The 20,028-nt window shown below is 36.7% G+C and overlaps 1 protein-coding gene across 1 annotated transcript; it reads left to right on the top strand.

Moving 5' to 3' along the window:
* The first annotated feature begins 676 nt into the window (after positions 1-676).
* On the top strand, positions 677-18,859 carry LOC111513031 (trypsin-1). Its single transcript, XM_074174500.1, has 7 exons — positions 677-827; positions 2,769-2,857; positions 2,911-3,041; positions 4,472-4,587; positions 8,077-8,260; positions 13,755-14,160; positions 18,658-18,859. The coding sequence occupies exons 1-7, from the start codon at positions 755-757 to the stop codon at positions 18,820-18,822; spliced, it is 1,164 nt and encodes a 387-aa protein (XP_074030601.1). The 5' UTR covers positions 677-754; the 3' UTR covers positions 18,823-18,859.
* Positions 18,860-20,028: the final 1,169 nt, after the last annotated feature.

Below are 20,028 nucleotides of genomic sequence, written 5' to 3'. Positions count from 1 at the left end.
TACGTGGATAAATTTATTTTCATCGAAAAGTTCGTCAAACGCAATATAATTAAACAAAAAGCGAGGGAACAAAAATAAACAGAAAGCAATATTGACCAATGGGAATTCTTCTTTGTGCTTTTCAATCTTTCATTTATGTTATAGTTGGCTATTATACATTAACAGCCAAAAAAGAAAGGAAGCAATAAATTTCAAAGAAATAACTCTATACAAAGATGTGTGTCAAGATGGAGAAGTAGAAAGCCATAGCCTTCTTTTCCCAAAAATTAACCCCTCCTAAAAATACACCCCTTCCAATTTGAAAATTTCCATCCGAGAAATTTTTCGTTTCAGTAAAAGAATAAGTAAAAACATGGCGTATGATCGATATCACTGATTTCCATTATGATTTTTTTGTAGTGAAAGTTAATTTGACGGTCATTCAGCAAATATGACTGATCGGGCTTTCGCCCAAAAGTAGTTTTAATCAAATCGTGAAAATATGTTTGATTCTGAGATTCTTTTTCAGTGTTTTGGAATAACCAATTTTATGCATGTGATAAACATATTTTTCCAAGGTTGTTTCTGGAAGACTGGTCACAAAATTTGAATTGATATACAGAGGTATAATCTCTGTGGATCCTTGATAAAAGATTTGACGCCTCTGCAGGAACTAACAGATAAATTACTGAACGGAAGTACAAAGATTTGTTGAAACCCGGGTAAGTTAATCAGTCGACATGCTCCATTGTATGTTACTGTAACACTCGAAAAAATGGAAGTTAAATTAGTGACATTTCTTACTTTCCTTCAGATCATCAGTTCACTTTCTGCAGCAAGTGTAATTGGTAAGTGAATAATTTATGTTCATCAAAATTGATTTTATCGTAGTTGGGTATTTTCCACAATTTGAAAAATATGAAAGTTGTAATGAAAAACTTTCCACACGTGTAGAAACAAACATTTCAATTCACCCCGATTGATTACCGCGTAAATTCAAAGTATTTTTCATTGAGAAAAATGTTCTACTTATCAGTATAAGGAAGTAAATGTATTCTTTTCAGCTGCCCGAGCTTTCGCTGATGTTTATTAGCTTTATCAAGGGCTGTAATATAAAAAAGGGCGTAATGAATATACAAATAAAATATAATAACGGATGAAACAGTTACATACCTGTGCTATGTCAGGATATTTTCCTTGGAAATTTCAATTTTGAAGTAAATCTTCAACATGAGAATGACAACTTTTTGACAGGATGTATTGAGGTTTTTTGTTACTAAAAATGAATACATTTTGCTGAAGTTGTCGGTGTCTGTCTTTCTTGTAGATATAATAATAATAATAATATGTTATTCATTTAATATCCAAATACAAATACAAATGAGAAGTACAAATTGAAAATTCAAATAAATAACGAGATGCTCGATAAGTAAGTGAATACTTGTTTCAAGATACAAATTTTGTGTGAATGGGCATATACATACATACATTGAAATAGTTTAACAAAAACATAGAATGAATAACATATAGAGGTATTCGACCACGAACATATTCAGTCGTAAATGTAATCAAACATGTACAGCTGTTATAATTTGTTATTATACTTAAAATAAAATAAAATGAAAAAACAAACACTATAATACAATATAAAAATACAGTTCAAGATTATTTAGCTTTCAACCAGTTCTGTTCAATATAATATATCAATCGTTTGTATTCCTGCTTGATAAGAGTGAGACATATGTATTTAAAATGGTGTTCAATTTTCATTTTCCTTGAAATAAAAATATGAAAACAAATAATATAATTATAGTAACACAATTTTCAATTTAGCGAATATCAAACTTTCAAGCAGTTCAGTTCAATACAATATATCAATAATCTATATACCTGTTTGCTAACAGTGATACATCGGTATTTAAAAGGTTTTCAATTTTCATTTTCCTTCGATTATTTCAGTGACTAGTATTCTAGGCATTTCCAGAATGTATTTTTTTAATTCTTTCGTGAAAGTAAAAATGTTTTTGATGTCGGTTATTAATTTGGGAATAGAATTATATACTTTAGGCGCAATGTATCTGTATGACCGTTGACCAAACGATTTAGCCATGTGAGGTACTATATGTTGATTTTTCTGGCGAGTTTCGTAATAGTGAGATATCCATATATAGCTGATTTTTCATTTGATAATACATGTTCCCGGTATCTAATGTCGAAATTCCTGCCTGTCTGGCCTGTATAAGCTGCTGAACAGTCGCTATATTCTAGTCTATATATGCCCGATTTTTTCACGTATTCCTTTTGGGTTTCGCGTTGAATTACATGTTCTAACTAGTAAATGATGTAGTATTATCGAGTTTTGAAAAAATATGTTTTTTCTATGGATACTTTCAGTCCTTTATCACATAAATTACCTGCATTCAGATCAATGATACGTAGCGCATCAACGATTCCTTCATCAGAGAAGGCTTTTCAAGAAGAAATGAAAATATTTCAAACATTTCAAATATAAACCTCGAGTACATGAACAAAGTAACATGTAAAACATTGGCTGAACTGAACTGAATGACTTTTTGACACTATGAGAGAATACAACAAAAATAGACATTTTTTTAAATTCACTTTTTTCCAATACAAAAAATACTGAATCCCTGATGAGACAAAAACACACTAAACAAGCAAACTTCTTTGCAAATTCATTAATACTTTCACAGAATGGAAGTTTACAACCTAAAATTTACAATCAACTCATTTGTTGTGCTAGAGTTGCTAATACACCATTATTTTAGGTGGGTTGAATTTTTTGCAACCCATCGATCGTTTGCAACACTCCCTTCGAAGAAACAGACGATACCTGGGACTGAGCAAACTATTTAAAGTAAGACAAAACCAAAACATTTAATGGGCGGGTTTTAATTATTTTTTTTTCAGCTGAATAAACGATATGAGGAGTGCATAGCACCTGGAGATTTGAAAGGGCACTGTAAACATCTCTCCTATTGCCCTACTAATATATTCAATCCAAAAAATACGTTGGATTATTTGTGTGTGATTGAGAAAACGTGAGTATGAAAAGTTTCGACTGAATATTTCGTGTTGTATTTAAGTGCATTTTTGTCATATTTCGGGAAACACTTTCATATCAACATAAAATGTGTAACGAATGAGTTGTCATAGTCATAGTTACGACCGCACCGGGGGGCCTGGGGGGCCGGTTAGGCCCCCCAGACGTACCCTGGCGTTGGATGCGATCGGGCGTGGAGGGGTGGATTTTCGGGAAATCCTTGCGGGTACCGCCCCTCACCCCACACCAACAGGATTTCGCAGGGCTTCCTCCCGCTCACCGAACCCGGAATTGCTTCCTTACATCTACTTAGTGTGGCTAACCAAGAGACAGGACCATCGGCAGCGTTCGACCGAACGTTCGTACAAGTTAACTAAGCTCTTCTTTCGCCAGAGAGTGCTCGCGTCGCACACCTGCCCCCGCTAGCCATGCCAAATCAATTGGGAATATGGTCCCGGAAGTGGCCGGTCGGGGTCCTAAGCTCGGATACTGGTAGCTCCGTCCAACCGGGTTCCGACACCTCAAGCGTCTGCCTTGGTGCCCTCCAAGGCTAGACTCGGATACTAGAGCCCGGAAGGACCGCAAGCCCCGACACCTCGAACGCTTGGATCCGTACAGAAGCAGGCGAGGAACACGGAACAGCATAAGCCGTCCAGTGCCTCATAATGGGGCTGCAATGCACCCATGAATGGATTACCGCAGCCCTGTATCCCTTTACCCGCTAGCGGAGCCGCTGCCCCTAAGAGGCCAACGCCAGTTGGAGATGAGGCTCACTAGCCTCCAGCCGCGAGCGGGCACTCACCTCCCCCCTAGAACTCATGTTAGGAAAGTTCCCTTTCCAACGTTTGATGAGTAACCGTCGAGGACTCTCACGAGCATCCTCTACCACACATCATATGTCGAAGATGTCGCGCCCATTACCCGTATAGGTGCGGGATAGGGCGGTTCATCAACAACTTTTGGGTGTACGCCGTGTGGTCTGCACCGCATACCCTTACGTTACCCCGAGGGGCACTCATGTTAGGAAAGCTACCTTTCCAGCGTTGGATGAGTAACCACCGAGGGCTCTTGCGAGACACCTCTCCCACACATCTAGCTTGAAATCGGCCAACGCCTGTTGCCCGCAGATGCGGGATAGGGTGGTTGACCGATGACTTTACTGGGTGAGTGCCGTGTGGTCTGCACCGGGGGACTGTCCAACACCCGTAAGAGAGAGACAGTGATCCCCCGCCACTCACCCCGTTTATTCTCCTCGTTTGAGAACAGATTAACATTCAAAAATATTTTTCAATTAGTATTCTAGATCATTACTTGATTACTTGTATTTGCACTTCTGTTGTGGGCTGCATTTCATTTAGAATGAAAAAATGATGGAAGACTTCAAAACAAAAAACCTTCAAGAATTCATCAATTGGATTTCTTTTATAGATATGTTGGTATTTGCTGTCCAGATGATATAGCTAGCGCAGGAGTGGCAGGATCTCAGCTGGTCAAAGACTTACCAGCAGGAGGAAATGATTATGATGAGGATGAGAAGTATACAGGTACATATTTTTCAACTTTTTTCCCAGAAATAAAGGGTCAGATTTCTACATGAAGACTTCTTTGAGTCGAAAAATTAAATGAAAAAAAGTCCAGTCTATGAACGGTCATAAATATTGTTATTGAGAATTTCATAGTCAAATTAGTAGGTCTGACCAAAACATTGATTGGCAATTTTTTTATGTTGGTACACTAAACTTGAACATATATTCACAGTTTTAGCTATTTGGCATGTTCATTTTGTTGGTGAGAGGCATAAAAGTTAGAAGTGTTTTGTGTGTTCGTCAATTTTCTGCTATCGAAAGAAATGGATCAAAGAATTTGCATCAAGTCTTGTGTGAAGAATGGAATGAGGTGCTCAAAAAATATTCGAACTGTTGACAGTGACATACAGTGATTGTACTCAGAAAAATGTTTACATGTGACACAAGCTTTTCGCAGAAGGTCGAAAATGATTGAAGTTGAATTCCAATACCGAACCGTTATTTTTAACACTTCGACATGTGTTTCAATCATCTTCAAGAGAAATATCGATCTTCCTCTTGGTGTTGGGATAGAACTGTAGTAAACCTAAGGTTTCAAACAGTGCATCACAAGTAATATGCAACTTCACCACAGTGTTTGAAATACTTATCTATAGCAGGTCATATCTTCATTTGAGCAATCAAATTACACCACTTCAACATGGTTTTATGAAAGGTCACTCGACAATCAGCAACCTTTTCAATGTTACCCAATATATCTCTGAAACCATTGATAGGAGATTCCAAACTGATGTCACATATACGGACTTCTCTAAGGCGTTTGACAGACTTGATCATGGATTATTGCTATCGAAATTGTACAGGTATGGCTTTTTTCTGACCTTTGTATATATACTTCACTGACAGGCGTCAGTAACTTCAGTAGCTTCAAGTCCGTGAAATATGCAGCTATCTCGGGTGTTCCACAAGGAAGCAACCTAGGTCCACTTCTCTTCAACGCCTTCATAAACAACATAGTTGAGGTCATTGATATCAACTGTTTGATATATGCAAATGACCTGAAATTATATTGTGAGATTAATGGCATAGATGACTGTCTTGAATTCTCCCTCAATCTGAAACATATTGAGCAATGTTGTTTTCGCAATAATCTTCCTTTACACGCTAGTAAATGTAATGTAATGACGTTCACACTAAAAAATCGGCTATTTTCATATCAATATTTAATAAATGATATTCCACTTTAACGACCTCTCGCATTCACCGATTTAGGTGGTACCTTCGACACAAAACTTTCCTTCGTATCACACACTGAAGCCACTCTGTCTGCTGCAAACAGAATGTATGGATTTATTGCACAAATCTCCAGAGATTTCTGGGATCCATCTACATCGAAAACCTTATACCATGCTTTCGTCAGATAAAAATTGGAATATGCATCCATAATCTGGAATCCACCTCATCAGTTGTATATAGAGAAAGTTGAATTAGTACAACGCCGTTTCCTAAGACTTATCCCCTATAGATTAGACAATATCTATCTACTAGTTGGATTTCCCCATGATGCAGTGTTAGCTAGACATGCTTTGAATAGCTTGTGTTGCCGTCGTGATTGTCACCACAATTTTTCTATGTATACTGATTAATAATTTAATTATTGACCCACATATTCTGCAAGAACTGAATTTCAATGTATCTAGATCAACCTTTAGAGTTGTTGATCCTTTTTATCTGCCAACATCACGTACAAATATTCTGAAACGTTCACCTCTGCATTACATGTGTGTCAAATGCAATTCTGCAAGTTGTCAACTCTGTTCCATCTCTGAGATTGGATCTTTTTACTTCAGCTGAGTCTATATGTTTTGTTTTTATCTTATAACTTATTGTAATTGTATTGTACTGTGATTTGACTTATATCCCTGTTCTGTAGTTAGGTGTAACCTGTAGAACAGTTCATAAATAAATAAATAATTGAATGAATAAAAATAAAGTAAAGAAGGTCAAGAGGATATGAATGACGACGCTTGAACTAGACCCCCCAGTACAACAACAACAGATGAAAATGTTGAGAAAGTGAATTGAATTTTTATGGAGAGTCGTCAAATTACTATAAGGAAAGTTGCTGAGGATGTTGGCATATCGATTGGCTCATGTAATGTATTTTTTTCTGAAATTCTGGATATGAAGAGTATATCGACATTGCTGAATTTTGACCAAAAAACCCGTCGCATAAGCATCGCTCAGGAATTGTTGAATGACGTCAAAGGGGCTCCAGATTTGCTTGAAACGGTTATGAGTGGTGACGAATTATGGGTATATTATGACATCGAAACCATAGTCCAATTATCCCAACGGAAGAGCCCGGGAGAGCCAAGACCAAAGAAAGCACACCAAGTTCGTTCAAATGTCAAGATTTTTCTTCGATTACAGTGGCGTAGTGTTTCAGAAGTTCTCGACACATGGTCGTACGCTTGCGGGAAGCAATACGAAGACGTACGGCATTGTGGAAAAACAATTCATAGCTTTCACACCTCGAAAATGCACCTGATCACTTCTCATTGCTAGTTCGTAATTTTTTGCCCAAAAATAATACGTTTTCATGCCTCATCCATCGTATTTACCAGATTTGCCCTCCTGCGACTTTTTCTGTTCCCAAGATTGAAAACACTCATGAAATATGACGTTTTGCGACGATTAAGGAGATAAAAACTGAATTGCTGACAGAGCTCAAGGACATACCACAAGGTGCATATCAGAACTGCGTTGATGATTGGAATAAATGCTGCCACAGGTGTATTAAATCTGAGGGGAGTTACTTTGAAGGGGATGAAATAGAAATTGATGAATAAATAAATATTTTTTGAGAAAAAAGAATTTCCACGACATTTTGTACTTACAATATTTGTATTTCCGCGAAGAATAAAAACTTAAAGTCGTCTTCACAATTTAATATAACCATCAGATGTAAGAACTGTAAAAGCATCAATCAGCACATGTTTCGAACCTATATAGGTTCATCATCAGCTAATTATTTGAAATTATGGAGAAGAAAATATTTTATGGATAGAAGAAAATTGCCACATGTTAACAATGGAACAAAATGGTCACAATGACATGAGAAAGATGTTTTTAAGGTAGTGAAAAACGGGGAAATTTATAACTAAGAAAAATGATGTTATAAGTTTCTCCGTTTTTCACTACCTTGAAAATATATTTCTCATGTCATTGTGACCATTTTGTGTCATTGTTAACATGTGACAATTTTCTTTCCTTCATAAAATATTTTCTCCAACATAATTTCAAATAATTAGATAATGACGAACCTATATAGGTTCGAAGCATGTACTGATTATCGTTTTATCGTTCTAACATCTGACATCCACTTTGAGTATGATAGATTTCTACCAGAGAATTGTATTTCTGTTAGTTTTTAGTAAAAAAGTTGGGGAACATATGGTTTCTTTTCCTTACTCAAACATTCCGAAAAACCTTTGTTTCATTTAGGGTGTGGCCTACCGGCGGAAAGAAGATCTGTAACTGGAACCAACAAGATCAGTGCTCAAGAATGGCCTTGGATGGCAGCCCTTTACCGCAAGAAAGAGTTGGAGCAAGGGTTAGAGCAACAATTCTGTGGTGGTGCTCTCATAACAGATACACACATTTTGACTGCTTCCCATTGCACACAAGGGTAAGGTTCAATCACTTCAGATCAGATCAGATCATCAAATCAAATCAGTAATTTAAACCTTGATCAGTAATCTGCAAGTTGATGAGACTATAGCAAAAAAATTCTGATTGATTCGGCCGTTACTTGATGAAGATCCATAGTAATTTCACAAACTACACCTAAACGATTTGGTCTCCACAAACTTTATTGAAAAAATATATATTTTTTCAAGGAAGTTTGTAGAGATCAAATCGTTTAGGTGTAGTTTGTGAAAATATAGGAAAAAACCTGAAACGGAATAATATTGAAATAATATACAAGTGAAATTGAGCAAATTGAACAAAACAAATAAAATAAAATTAAAAAGAGATTCCAAGCCAAGTTATTTCACAACGTGTCGATTGTTAGTATCCACAATAGTCTTCGGGTGATGACTGGATCGATTCCTCGGTGAGCTGACTATTTATAGGTCATTTGAGTACTTTCACTTATCTCTGATTCCCTTTTTCCGCTTAACTGGTTCAGTGGGAGATGACCGTTTGGCGGGAATTGGTCGTTTTTCGCTTCCATATGTTACGTATCTCTACGCTAGCTTGACTAAATGCGTTGTTGGACAACATATACGTGGCTTCTTTGAATTTTCTCCTGAACCAATGTTCCTCTTTGGTACCATTCGATATCATGTTGATGGGTCCAAACATGGTCTGCTATTCCTGATTTGCTGGTTTCCCCTCGCTGTGTGTGTTTCTTGTGCTCGGCAATGCGAACATTCAATGGCCTCTTAGTTTCACCGATATAAGATTTTCCGCACTCAGAGGGTATCCGGTGAATGCAATTCTTGGAATTGCAGTTCTCGTTTGGTGGCCTGGTTTTCGTAAGGCTGCTACGGATAGTGTTTCCGGATCTGAAGCAGGTTCTTTCGTATCTTTTCCGATAATCCTCTGATGTAGGGAAGTGCAAGCACTGGTTGTGACGGCTTCTCTTAATTATTTCTCATTATTGTTTCATTTCAGCATTTTTGCTTGATATGATTAATTTTTAATTCTTCTTTCTCAGTTATTTCAGGGATTTCAAATCATTTTATATAATATCAGACAATGGAAGTCCGAACTAATAAAATTTACTATTCTACTAGTCAATTTCTGTCATTATATACTCATATTGAGGTAGTTGTGAAGCAATTTGTAATTCGTTTGTAGCTGTAATCATCTTGGATTAACTATGATACAGAATTGATCAAATTGTATTGTCATCAAAACCAACTTTGTTTATCAAATATCAGATCAATCTTTCAACAGGAAGTGGCTCAAACATCAATTGAATTTGACCCAAACAAACAGAGCAAGCTAAACAAAACCGTTCATTAATAAAATGACTCGTTTTGTTCGCGCAAAAGCAAAAAAACCCATAACTCGAATCGTGACAATTTCTGTTAATGGATCAAATCGTGGGGCACTCAATTTTCGAGCTTTCTGACCTTTCGAATACGTTTCAAACCATCAAAAACCGCATGGGGGCTATTGCCCAGTTTTTTGGCCCATGTACCATTTGTGATGGGGTCTCCACCAGAGTCCTGAAATCCTTGTCCCGGATTGCTGATGGTCAACCATTTTAGAGCTTATCTTCGCTATTCAGAATTTTGTTACAAATTGATCACCATGGAGGAAGTAGAATTGAATATGTTTCTGTTACAGGTACTTTTAGGAACATTTTGTTAAAATATTGAAAATAATGCAAAATAACATTCACATTTTTCGTTTTTTTCAAATTGCTGTTTAACCTGCCTGTTGGCTACTTCGAATGAAACATTTGAATTTCAAATGAACTACTATTATCCACAGAAGAATCATGAACTATTTGTTACATCAGGAGTTTCTTTGCATTATCTGATAATTTAAGAAAATTGAAATATGTGCGATTTAAACTTCCTTCGTCTATTTGAATTGAAGGGGTTATATTTTTAGGAGTGATTAATTTTTGTATTGATATTTGATATTAATCAATTAATATCATGTGAATGATATCTGATTTTCATTCCACAACGAATGTTTGAAATACAAACTGAGTAGAGAAAAGTATCTTCTGTATAATTCATTGTTCATATAGAAGTATTTGTTTGGAAAAATTTTTTTTTTCGTGTAATTCAATGTTTATATAAAAGTAGCTCTTTCAGGAGGACTTTCTTTCAGTTTGTGTCTGAAAGTTACTTCTTTGCATGATCTACACATCCATGTATAGAGTTACTTATTTTGAAATTGATTACTTCCTTCCTTTCCTTGGAAAATTCCCTCATCCTTGTTTTTTTTTGTATCAAGATGGAGTAGTAGAAAGCCGAAAACTTTTTTCCCAAAAATTATTCACTCCTAAAAATATAACCCCTTCAATTCAAATAAGATTCCTCTTAGCTGGAATTAAATCAAATAGGTGAATGAATGTCATTACGATGTCGTCGATGACATAAGCAGATCAAGCTTATTCCGTGACATTTTAAATCGTAATTTATGAATGAACTGTGTGTATTTTTCTATAATGTTATCCAATTTGGTACTGAAGAGCCTTGGGGCAAGTGTCTTAAGGCGAAACATCGGTGTATACCAGTGAGGGTGACAGTGTTCCATGTAAGTGCAATTTATTACCATTCATTTAAAGTAGAACTCATGTGAATGATATCTGATTTTTATTCCACAACGAATGTTTGAAATACAAACTGAGTAAAGAAAAGTATCTTTTTTATAATTCAGTGTTCATATAGAAGTATTTGTTTCGAAAGAATTTTTTTCTTTCGTGTAATTCAATGTTTATATGAAAGTAGCTGTTTCAGGAGGACTTTCTTTCAGTTTATATCTGAAAGTTACTTCTTTGCATGATCTACACATCCATGTGTAGAGTTACTTATTTTGAAATTGATTACTTCCTTCCTTTCCTTGGAAGATTCCCTCTTCCTTCGTCTACTTGTCTAAACGCAATAAAAACCAATATCGTGACCTTCAAATTCACTTATGTTGATATTTCATTAAAAAATGACATAATCAGGAACAAATCTCTCATCAAATCACTACGCCTGAATGGGTAATGTTCCTCAATTTGGGTTATTACAGCAAATGCTGTAATAACAAAATAGTTTAATTCATGAGTTTTTCAAATTCACTTCGGGTTTTAATTTTTAAAGGGATTTGTTTCTAATTCACATTGGCAATAACGCCTGTATCAACTTGAAAACTAGATATTCTACGTTAAAAAAGGAAAATTATCTTTATAAATTAACAATTAAGGCAAAACGTAAATTATAGTTCAATACCACCTCCACGAGCCACATAAACAATAGTCGTTTTGTTATTTATTTATATAGAGGAAGATAGGTTAGGTGCACAAAATATCCTGTTACAGAATGTCTCGGAACTCGGAACATAAGTGAACAGAACAGCACTCCTCTGAAATATGTCATCTCTGTTTGTCTCATACAGATAAAAGATTCATTGTTCTTTATCAGCTATAACCGCTGATGTTGCCAAATCATGAAATAAAAACGAATCCCTTTAAATGTTGAATGAATTATTATAATTTTTAAAAGAAAAAGGTTGAAATGATAAATTTAAAATGCGTTGTTTTAAAACTCTTTTATGGAAACTACTTGATTTTCGTCAGGAGGATCATTCCCCATTGAAATTGGCCTAAGGTGAAAAACAGAGGTTGCATTTTTCGATCCAACCAACTGATCTTCAGCCTTTCCCGTTTCAGTAAATGTTCACATTTATTTATTGTATCATTATGTGAATAAAGACATATTATTATTATTAATATTATCATTAAATATAAACATCACAGTGAGAATTTCAATACAAAAATATTATTCTGATGTTATGCAGTAAGGATTGCAAAAGCCTCAATAGCCTCAATGACCTACCATTGATGAGATCTAAGTTATGCAGTTGCCTTCTGGGGTTATTGTAGCAAACATTCAGTAAACTTAGTTTTTCTCTACAACAAATGCGGCAAGATTTTTGAGTTATGTCAAATCGAATGATCACCGTGAGAATGTTTTTGTCAATTTACAGTTGATGAATACAATATATTTAGCTATACAATAGCTATTTTACGTTTGATAAAGCTATTGTATATCGAAACACGTGTCGCGGTTTTTGTAAAACCCTTTATATTGAAAATCATACAATAAAGTGTATTAAGTAGTTTCAATATGAATTTTCATCAATATTTATGTGAATCGTTAGACCGTAGAGGGCAAGTAGATGTGGTGTACACGGACTTCTTTTAAGTTCGATAGGGTCAGCCATAACTTACTAATTTGTAAACTTTCTTGAATGGGTTTCAATGAAATTTATTGTCAACTTTTGGAATCATACCTTAGCGGACGAAATCAATAAGTATATTATCGCGGCTTTTTTTCAGATGTGTATTTAGCAACCAGCGGAGTCCCGCAAGGATTCAATATTGGTCCCTCATTGTTTTTACTATTCATTAATGACCTGTGCAACTAAATAACTTGCAATAAATTAATGTTTGCTGATGATTTCCAACTGTATACATCAATAAACTGTTAAGTTGATTGTAACATTATGTAAAAGGAGATTGATCTTATACAAAATTGGTGTCTCAAGAATCGTCACCATTTGAATATATCTAAATGTAAAATTGTTACCTTCAGTAGAAAACTTAATACACTAGAATTTCTTTACCACATCGACAACATTATATTGGAAAGAGCTGAGAATATTAAGGATCTAGGAATCTATTTTGATCATCAACTTACTTTCAACTACCATATTAATCATATTATAAATTCAGCTTACCGCGCATACGGTTTTATGATAAGGAACTGCAGAAATTTTCATAACATGCTAGCCTTGTCCTCTCTGTATTTCAGTCTGGTGAGGCCAAAACTAGAATAAGGGTCCATTATATGGAATCCTATATACCATCAATACACATCAGCAATTGGTAGAGTCCAAAAGAAGTTTTTAAAATTTCTTACTTTTAGAATGACCGGAACTTATCCTGCTATGCAGATTTGACTTTGTAGCCTTAGAAAAAAGAAGAAATCAGGCATCTGTTTTATTTCTGTATAAGCTATTGAATGGCAAATTGGATTGTCCTGTACTATTATCAGAAATTGATATCTTTGTTCCAAGAATATCTTCTAGGCACATCAATACTTTTTTATGCAAAAGAGCACAAACTAACTTAATGTTTTCATGTTCATGTTTTTTATATCAAATAGTATTAATCTTATATCAAATACTATTGATTCTTCAAGTATGTTAGTTTTGCTCTGTAAATGGGAAACTGTTGGGCTATAAACGCTATTATTATTATCATTGAGTATCGGCCAGTTCTATTCAATATATGACCATGTTTATATGCATCTATAGTTATTGTTCATCATATATAATGATGAGATTTCATATTCCAATAGTCATATTGTTATTTAATTCATTTTGAAACATCAAATGAATTCAGTACCTCTGCAAACGTCACATAGTTTTTTTTTTCTCCACAGATTGTTAGCTCCCGATATTCGAGTCAGACTCGGAGAGTATGACTTCAGTAAATCCGGCGAATCCCAGTCAAGGGACTACCAAGTCGCAGAAATAATTGAACACGAGAACTTCGTCCTGGCCACCTACGATAACGACATAGCTATCATAAGGCTGCAAAATCCGACAAGTTTCAACTCGTATATTTGGCCCATTTGCTTACCCGCCCCTGGTCGTGAGTACGTCAATGAAACTGCCATCGTCGCTGGCTGGGGTCAGATATACTACGCGGGACCTCTGAGTGGGGTTCTACAACGCGTTTCGGTTCCCGTTTGGCCACATCAGACGTGCGTGGACTCGTTCGTGCAGAGAATCACGAACGATAATTTATGTGCGGCTGGATATGAGGGGGGAAAAGATTCCTGTCTGGTGAGTATTGTACTACCATCTCCAAAGTTACTTAAGGTCTTTTAATTGTATTCATTACAAATTCATAGAAGTGTCAAGACTTTTTTTCAGGTTTATTGGACGTGGTCATCAAGTTTGTATATATGATGTTTCGTCTTCCACTGCGGTAGATATTATCAAACGAAGCGAGTCCTGCTTCCGTTGCCTGTTTCCCTTCAATAACGTGTAATTGTAAACCAAAAAACATGATGGTGGCGGCTAATAAACTGAAAAAATACTCCAACACAGACAGCATACCTCCATTATTTATAATTTTGATTCAATGCTGAAAATAGGGCTCCGCGCGCCTGTTTTACCACAGACAACATGGAATGTTCATTTGGAATTTTGTAAAAAATATGACTCATTCAAATCATTTCAAAAATTTACCTTTCCTTGAAAAGAAATGTGTATCTTCATTATGCTTTCGTTAACTGAAAAATTATGATCGAATCTCCGCTCTTATAAATAGTCGAGTAATAGTGTGAATGATAAAAAAAAAACATTATCAACAATGGAACAAATTTTTCCATTTTTTTTATGTGAAACATTTGCCGGCGTGACAACACATGCGGTGACAACACATGCCGTGGCGACACATCGCCATGCGCCAGCGACTGTGCCATTCTATTCCCACTGATTCAGCGTTACGCTATCTCTCTCGCCATACTGAGCTCGAATACCCCTGTGCTTTATCTCTATTTCTGTCGAGCAGGGAGGGTGAGTGTAGACCCACAGCACTCAGGACACATGTGGCCCATTGTACTTTCTCCCGAGGAGTTGTCCTCCTAGGTCATCGTCCATCTTGTCCTATCCAGGAACGTGGACAGGTCACTAGGAGACGTCTCCTTTATATCGGCAGGTGGTGGCTAAGACTCGCCGAACACACACTCTCTTTGGCAATCTTGAGGCGTCTCACGGCGGCCTTCGGGAAGGTTTTGGAAGGTGCAGCAACATTACTGTCGTTGCGCGGCTTCTTCAACTTTCTTGGGATTCCCTCAGTCGAGATGTTCAAGTAAGGGTGCTTTCCTGCAGGGGCAGCCGGTTCCTTGCCTTCATTCAAGGTGGAGCTTTTGGCGCCCGCCGAAAGAAGTGCCCTTGCTATTGGAGGTGGAGTGAGGGAAAAGGAGGGTGCACTTAAACTTGCTGGCACTCCTGCTCCTATCGCTCTCTTTCTCCTTTTGGCCTCGGCGCCGCAAATGCGCTCACGCCTTGGCGTTTGTATTATATCACTGGACATGGCAGGTGATCTGCCATGTCCAGTCTCATTCCAAGTGGTAGGTTGAGGTATACATTTCTGTTCATCCTCAGCCACCGCCATAGATTGAGGAGAGCATTTCTGTCCAGCCTTGGGATTATTTTTCGTTTTTCCTGTATCTGTTTTTGTGTTTGTTTCATTCATGTGTGTTTCCACGAGTAGCAGGGAAAGAGTTGGTTATTCTCACAGAGCTCCGCATTACCAGAGGAAGGCTGATTACAATGAGGTTTCGCCCGATTCCCCAAGGGGATCGTTCGTGATCGCATATCACCCTGCGGCCATTCATCTGTCGGCACGATTCCTTACACCTTAGCTTGGGTAGGCTGGTCCACGGTAGCATGTTTCGCGAAAGATTTTGGGAAATTTTAGTTCCCCTCACCTTACTTATTTCTGCTACTGACCAGGAGTCCGGCGACCTCGTCCGTAAGGCCACATTGGCTTACGGACGGGTCTCCAGTCCCCTGGCCGTTCCCCCATTCGCCACCTGCAGACGCGCCCGATAGGGGCGTCCGCAGGTCCCAAGGGACCTGTGGGTCCCGTGGGACCCACAGCACAGGTCCCACGGGACCTGTGCTTTATTGAAAAATATCAAATAAATAATTTAAAAAATTGTGTCTGACAGGGACACAATTAGAAAAGAGACACAATTTAGAAAATGAAATTGAGCAGCTTTCTACAACGAAATTAAAATCACCCTACGACACACTTCCAAGTCATCAGTGATTTAGTTATATTTCTATATTTCATAATTGAAATGTGCATTCATTTGTGTATTGAGTCCGCGTATTTTTCGTCTGTCTCAACGGCCAGTAAATGTAAAATATCTCTCTCTCACACAAATTTCATAGCATATAACATTCTCAAATTATTCATTTCAATATCATTCTTTGAAAAATAATGCGATGAAACGTTTGCCTAAAGAATGAAGTTCATAAACAGTGACAAAATTGTGTTTCAAAATCAGCTAATAGCGAGTATTAAATAAAAAAATTGATCAATTGATTTTCTAACATTGATGGAATATTTATCATTGATATTTCGATAGCCTGTTGAGCAACATTGTGATTTTGTTAAAAAAATTACAATTATCATTATTATAATTTAAGATCTTCAGTAATATATTGTAATAACTAACTGATATTTTTGAGTTTACTAGTATAATGAAGCCACGTTAAATTTTTTTTGAATATTTTAGTATATTCATAAATATTTCAGTACCCAACAATCATTACAGGGGTCACAAAATATTATTATTGTTGTATTTCATCAGTTCGGACTTGCATTGTTTGATATAATATGAATTGATTTGAAAACCCTGAGAAAAATTAAAAAAATTTTAAAATTAACCGAAAATAACAATTTTAGTAAACAAAAAACTGAAATTACAAAAAAATAACATACAAGCAACAACCAAACAAATAAAAAATTGAAATATCAATAAAAGCTGAAAAATAAAAAGAATTATCACCAAAAATTGAAAAATTGAAAATCAAAAGATTTCAAAGCAAGTTATGTCACGACGTTTCGAGTGCTTTCACCTATCCCCTCTTCACTTTTTCCGCTTCATTGGTTTCAGCGGGAGATGACCGTTTGGCAAAAAGTGGTCGTTTTTCGCTTGATAAGAGGTTTTCATATGTTACGTATCTCTACGCTAGCTTGACTAAATGCGTTGTGTTGAACAATATATACGCGACTTCTTTGAATTTTCTCCTGAACCAGTGTTCCTCTTTGTGGATGATTTCAGCTTGCGCCCAAACATGCTCTACTATTGCGGATTTGCTGGTTTCTCTTTGCTATGTGTGTTTCTTGTACTCAGCAACGCGATATTCCAATGGTCTCCGCACTCGCAGGGTATCCGGTAAATGCAATTCTTGGAATCGCATTCCGCGTTTGGTGGCCTGGTTTTCGTGAAGCTGCTACGGATAGTGTTCCCATATATGAAGCAGGTCCTGATGTTATACTTCGACCCAATCCTTCTTATCCTTTCCGATAAACCTCTGATGTAGGGAAGTACAAGTACTGGTTGTGGCGGCTTCTCTTCCTTCTGGAGTTCTTACTATCTTCTAGCTAAGGTCTGTACTACCATCACTCTGGAGTAACCATTCCGTTGTAGGTCATTTTTGATGATGCCTACTTCCTTTTCGAGACCTTCTTTTGTATTATAAAGCCTAAAAGCACGGTCTTGATGATTCCCCCCTTAGTCGATTGATGGTGGTTGGATTTCGGGTTCAGATACTGTCCTGTGTGAGTGAGTTTTCGATATACAGATGTTTGACATTTAGTGTCAGTCCTCTTCACCAATACGTCTAAGAAAGGTAATTCGTTGTGGACTTCTTTCTCCATTCTAGTAATTCCATGATTACTTCGGATAGCTTCTTCTGTATGATTGGTGTAGAGGCTTTCCACGTCGAAACTGATCAGTTGATCCTGCTCTTTGATTTCCTCTAGTAGTTCAACGAAATGCCTTGAATTTTTCACAAAAGATAATGTTTTACCTTGCAGTGGTTTTATTATTGGTAGTGAAATCTAGGCAAGTTCTGAGTGGCTGAATCTCTGAGCGGAACATCCTTTTTGTGGATTTTGGGTAGTCCATACAAGTGAGAGAGCTCACTGCATGTGCGATGTTAACGATGATCTGTCTTTTTCCGTAAAATAGACCAGGTGTTTTTTCATAGTCCGGTACAACTTCCTTTCAACTGATGCAGCAGGGTATCTTACCATCTTGGTGTATTTTCCTTTCCTTCTATTCGTAGAGATCAGCTGAAGTACTAGGGGAAATTGAAGTCAGAGAGCAGGATCAACTGATCAGTTCCGAAGTGGAAAGCCTCTACACCAACGTTCCTGTTGAAGAACTTCAAATAAGCAGAAGAAGCTATCCGAAGATGGGGACCTGAAAGATAGAACAAACTTACCGATACAAGTAATAATAGAATCACTAGGATGCTGTGTATGATACTGCTAATTTCAACTGAAGGACGAATTCTTTACGCAAGATGAGGGACTGCCAATGGGATCGCCACTTTCACCTGTTATAGCCAATATATATATGGAGTGGTTTAAAACTCCTCATTCCAGTTCTCTGTCTTTTCTGAGGCATTTCATTTTGTATGTCCATAAAGCATTCATTCCCCAATAATCATAAACCCTAATACTATGAGCCACCACCCTTTCATAAAGTGACACTGTTTATGAGTTCTTTTGAAAGTGAGTTTTGTTTTCAGGGCGATTCTGGGGGCCCATTGATTTATCAACTGGAAAATGGACGATGGGTGACCATTGGAGTCGTGTCCTGGGGTTTAGGATGTGGAAACAAAGGTAGCCCAGGGGTATACACGAAAGTCAGCAACTATCTTCCTTGGATCATAAAAAATACTATGTCTAAATAATACTGAGTCTGATCCAGTAAAGAGTTATGAAGTTGAATTAGTTTTTGTTCTCCTGCGCTCTGTACAGAAAACAAATATTTTTTGTTGATCACATAAATGATCTTCATGGTTACTCATGCTTCTTAACACCTCGACACAAGTTTCGGTCACCCAGTTAGCATTTTCAAGAGGAAGATCAAATAATTTGATCTTACTTTTGGTCATCAAAACACGTGTCTATGTGTTATTAACGAGAAAAACTCCAGTAATATTCATTACTACACTGAAGGTTTGTTTCAAGGTGATTGACAATGTTTCATGATGAATTTCACTAGTTCGGACTTACAACTGACTGTTATAAGGAAACAAGTATACCTGAGGCACCAGTCAATCTAATAATAACACTGATGATCTTCAAACAAGACTCAACCTCTAACGGAAGCAAGAAACTCTTTGGAAGGTTCGAAAAAGATGAAAATTTCAATCTAGCAGACCACTATTATAATATTCATGCAGTCATTGTTCACTGTGGTTCTGGCGTTGATTTTGGTCATTATTCCACCTTGGTCAAAGAAGAAACGGACTGGTTTAAGTTTGATAGTCGTGTCACGAAGTGTTCTGGCGATGCATTGAATTTATTGGAGCCTCTGGAGACACCCTACATTTTGTTTTATAAGAGAGAGGACATTGGTAGATCAAGATATTCAGATGATATGGTGCTGCAGGTTTCTCCGGGTTTTCCTGCAGCTGAAAAAGCAAATGCGCCACTGGAATCAATGAAGTCGCCCCGGAGCGCCAATTAATTTTTATTGTTGTTTCAATAAAGAATACATTCTTTCATTGTCTACTATATAGAATGATTTGAAATCCCTGAAACAACTAACAAAGAAGAATTAAAAATGAAAAGCTGAAAATAACAATTATATTAAGCAAAATAAACCTGGAATAAAATAATAGTGAAATAAAATACAAGTGAAAATAGAACAATTCAATGAATAAAAATGAAGAAATAAAAAAAAAAAAATAAATATAAAAATAAAAAGTGGAGAGATTCCAAGTCACGTTAGTTCACGACGTTTCGATTGTTAGTATCTACAATCGTCTTTGGGTGATGACTGGACTGATTCCTTCGAGAGATGACTATTTATAGGTCGTTCGAGTACTTTCACTTATCCCCGCTTTCCATTTGCCGCTTCACTGGTTCCGTGGGAGATCAGGAATAGCAGA

This window comes from Leptinotarsa decemlineata, unplaced genomic scaffold (assembly GCF_025532065.1).
Source record: "Leptinotarsa decemlineata unplaced genomic scaffold, Ldec_3_MD MMD2_tig00000591_RagTag_RagTag, whole genome shotgun sequence".
Lineage (NCBI taxonomy): Eukaryota > Metazoa > Arthropoda > Insecta > Coleoptera > Chrysomelidae > Leptinotarsa > Leptinotarsa decemlineata.
The sequence above is the reverse complement of the archived record's forward strand: the minus strand, read 5'-3'. Positions and strand labels throughout refer to the sequence as shown.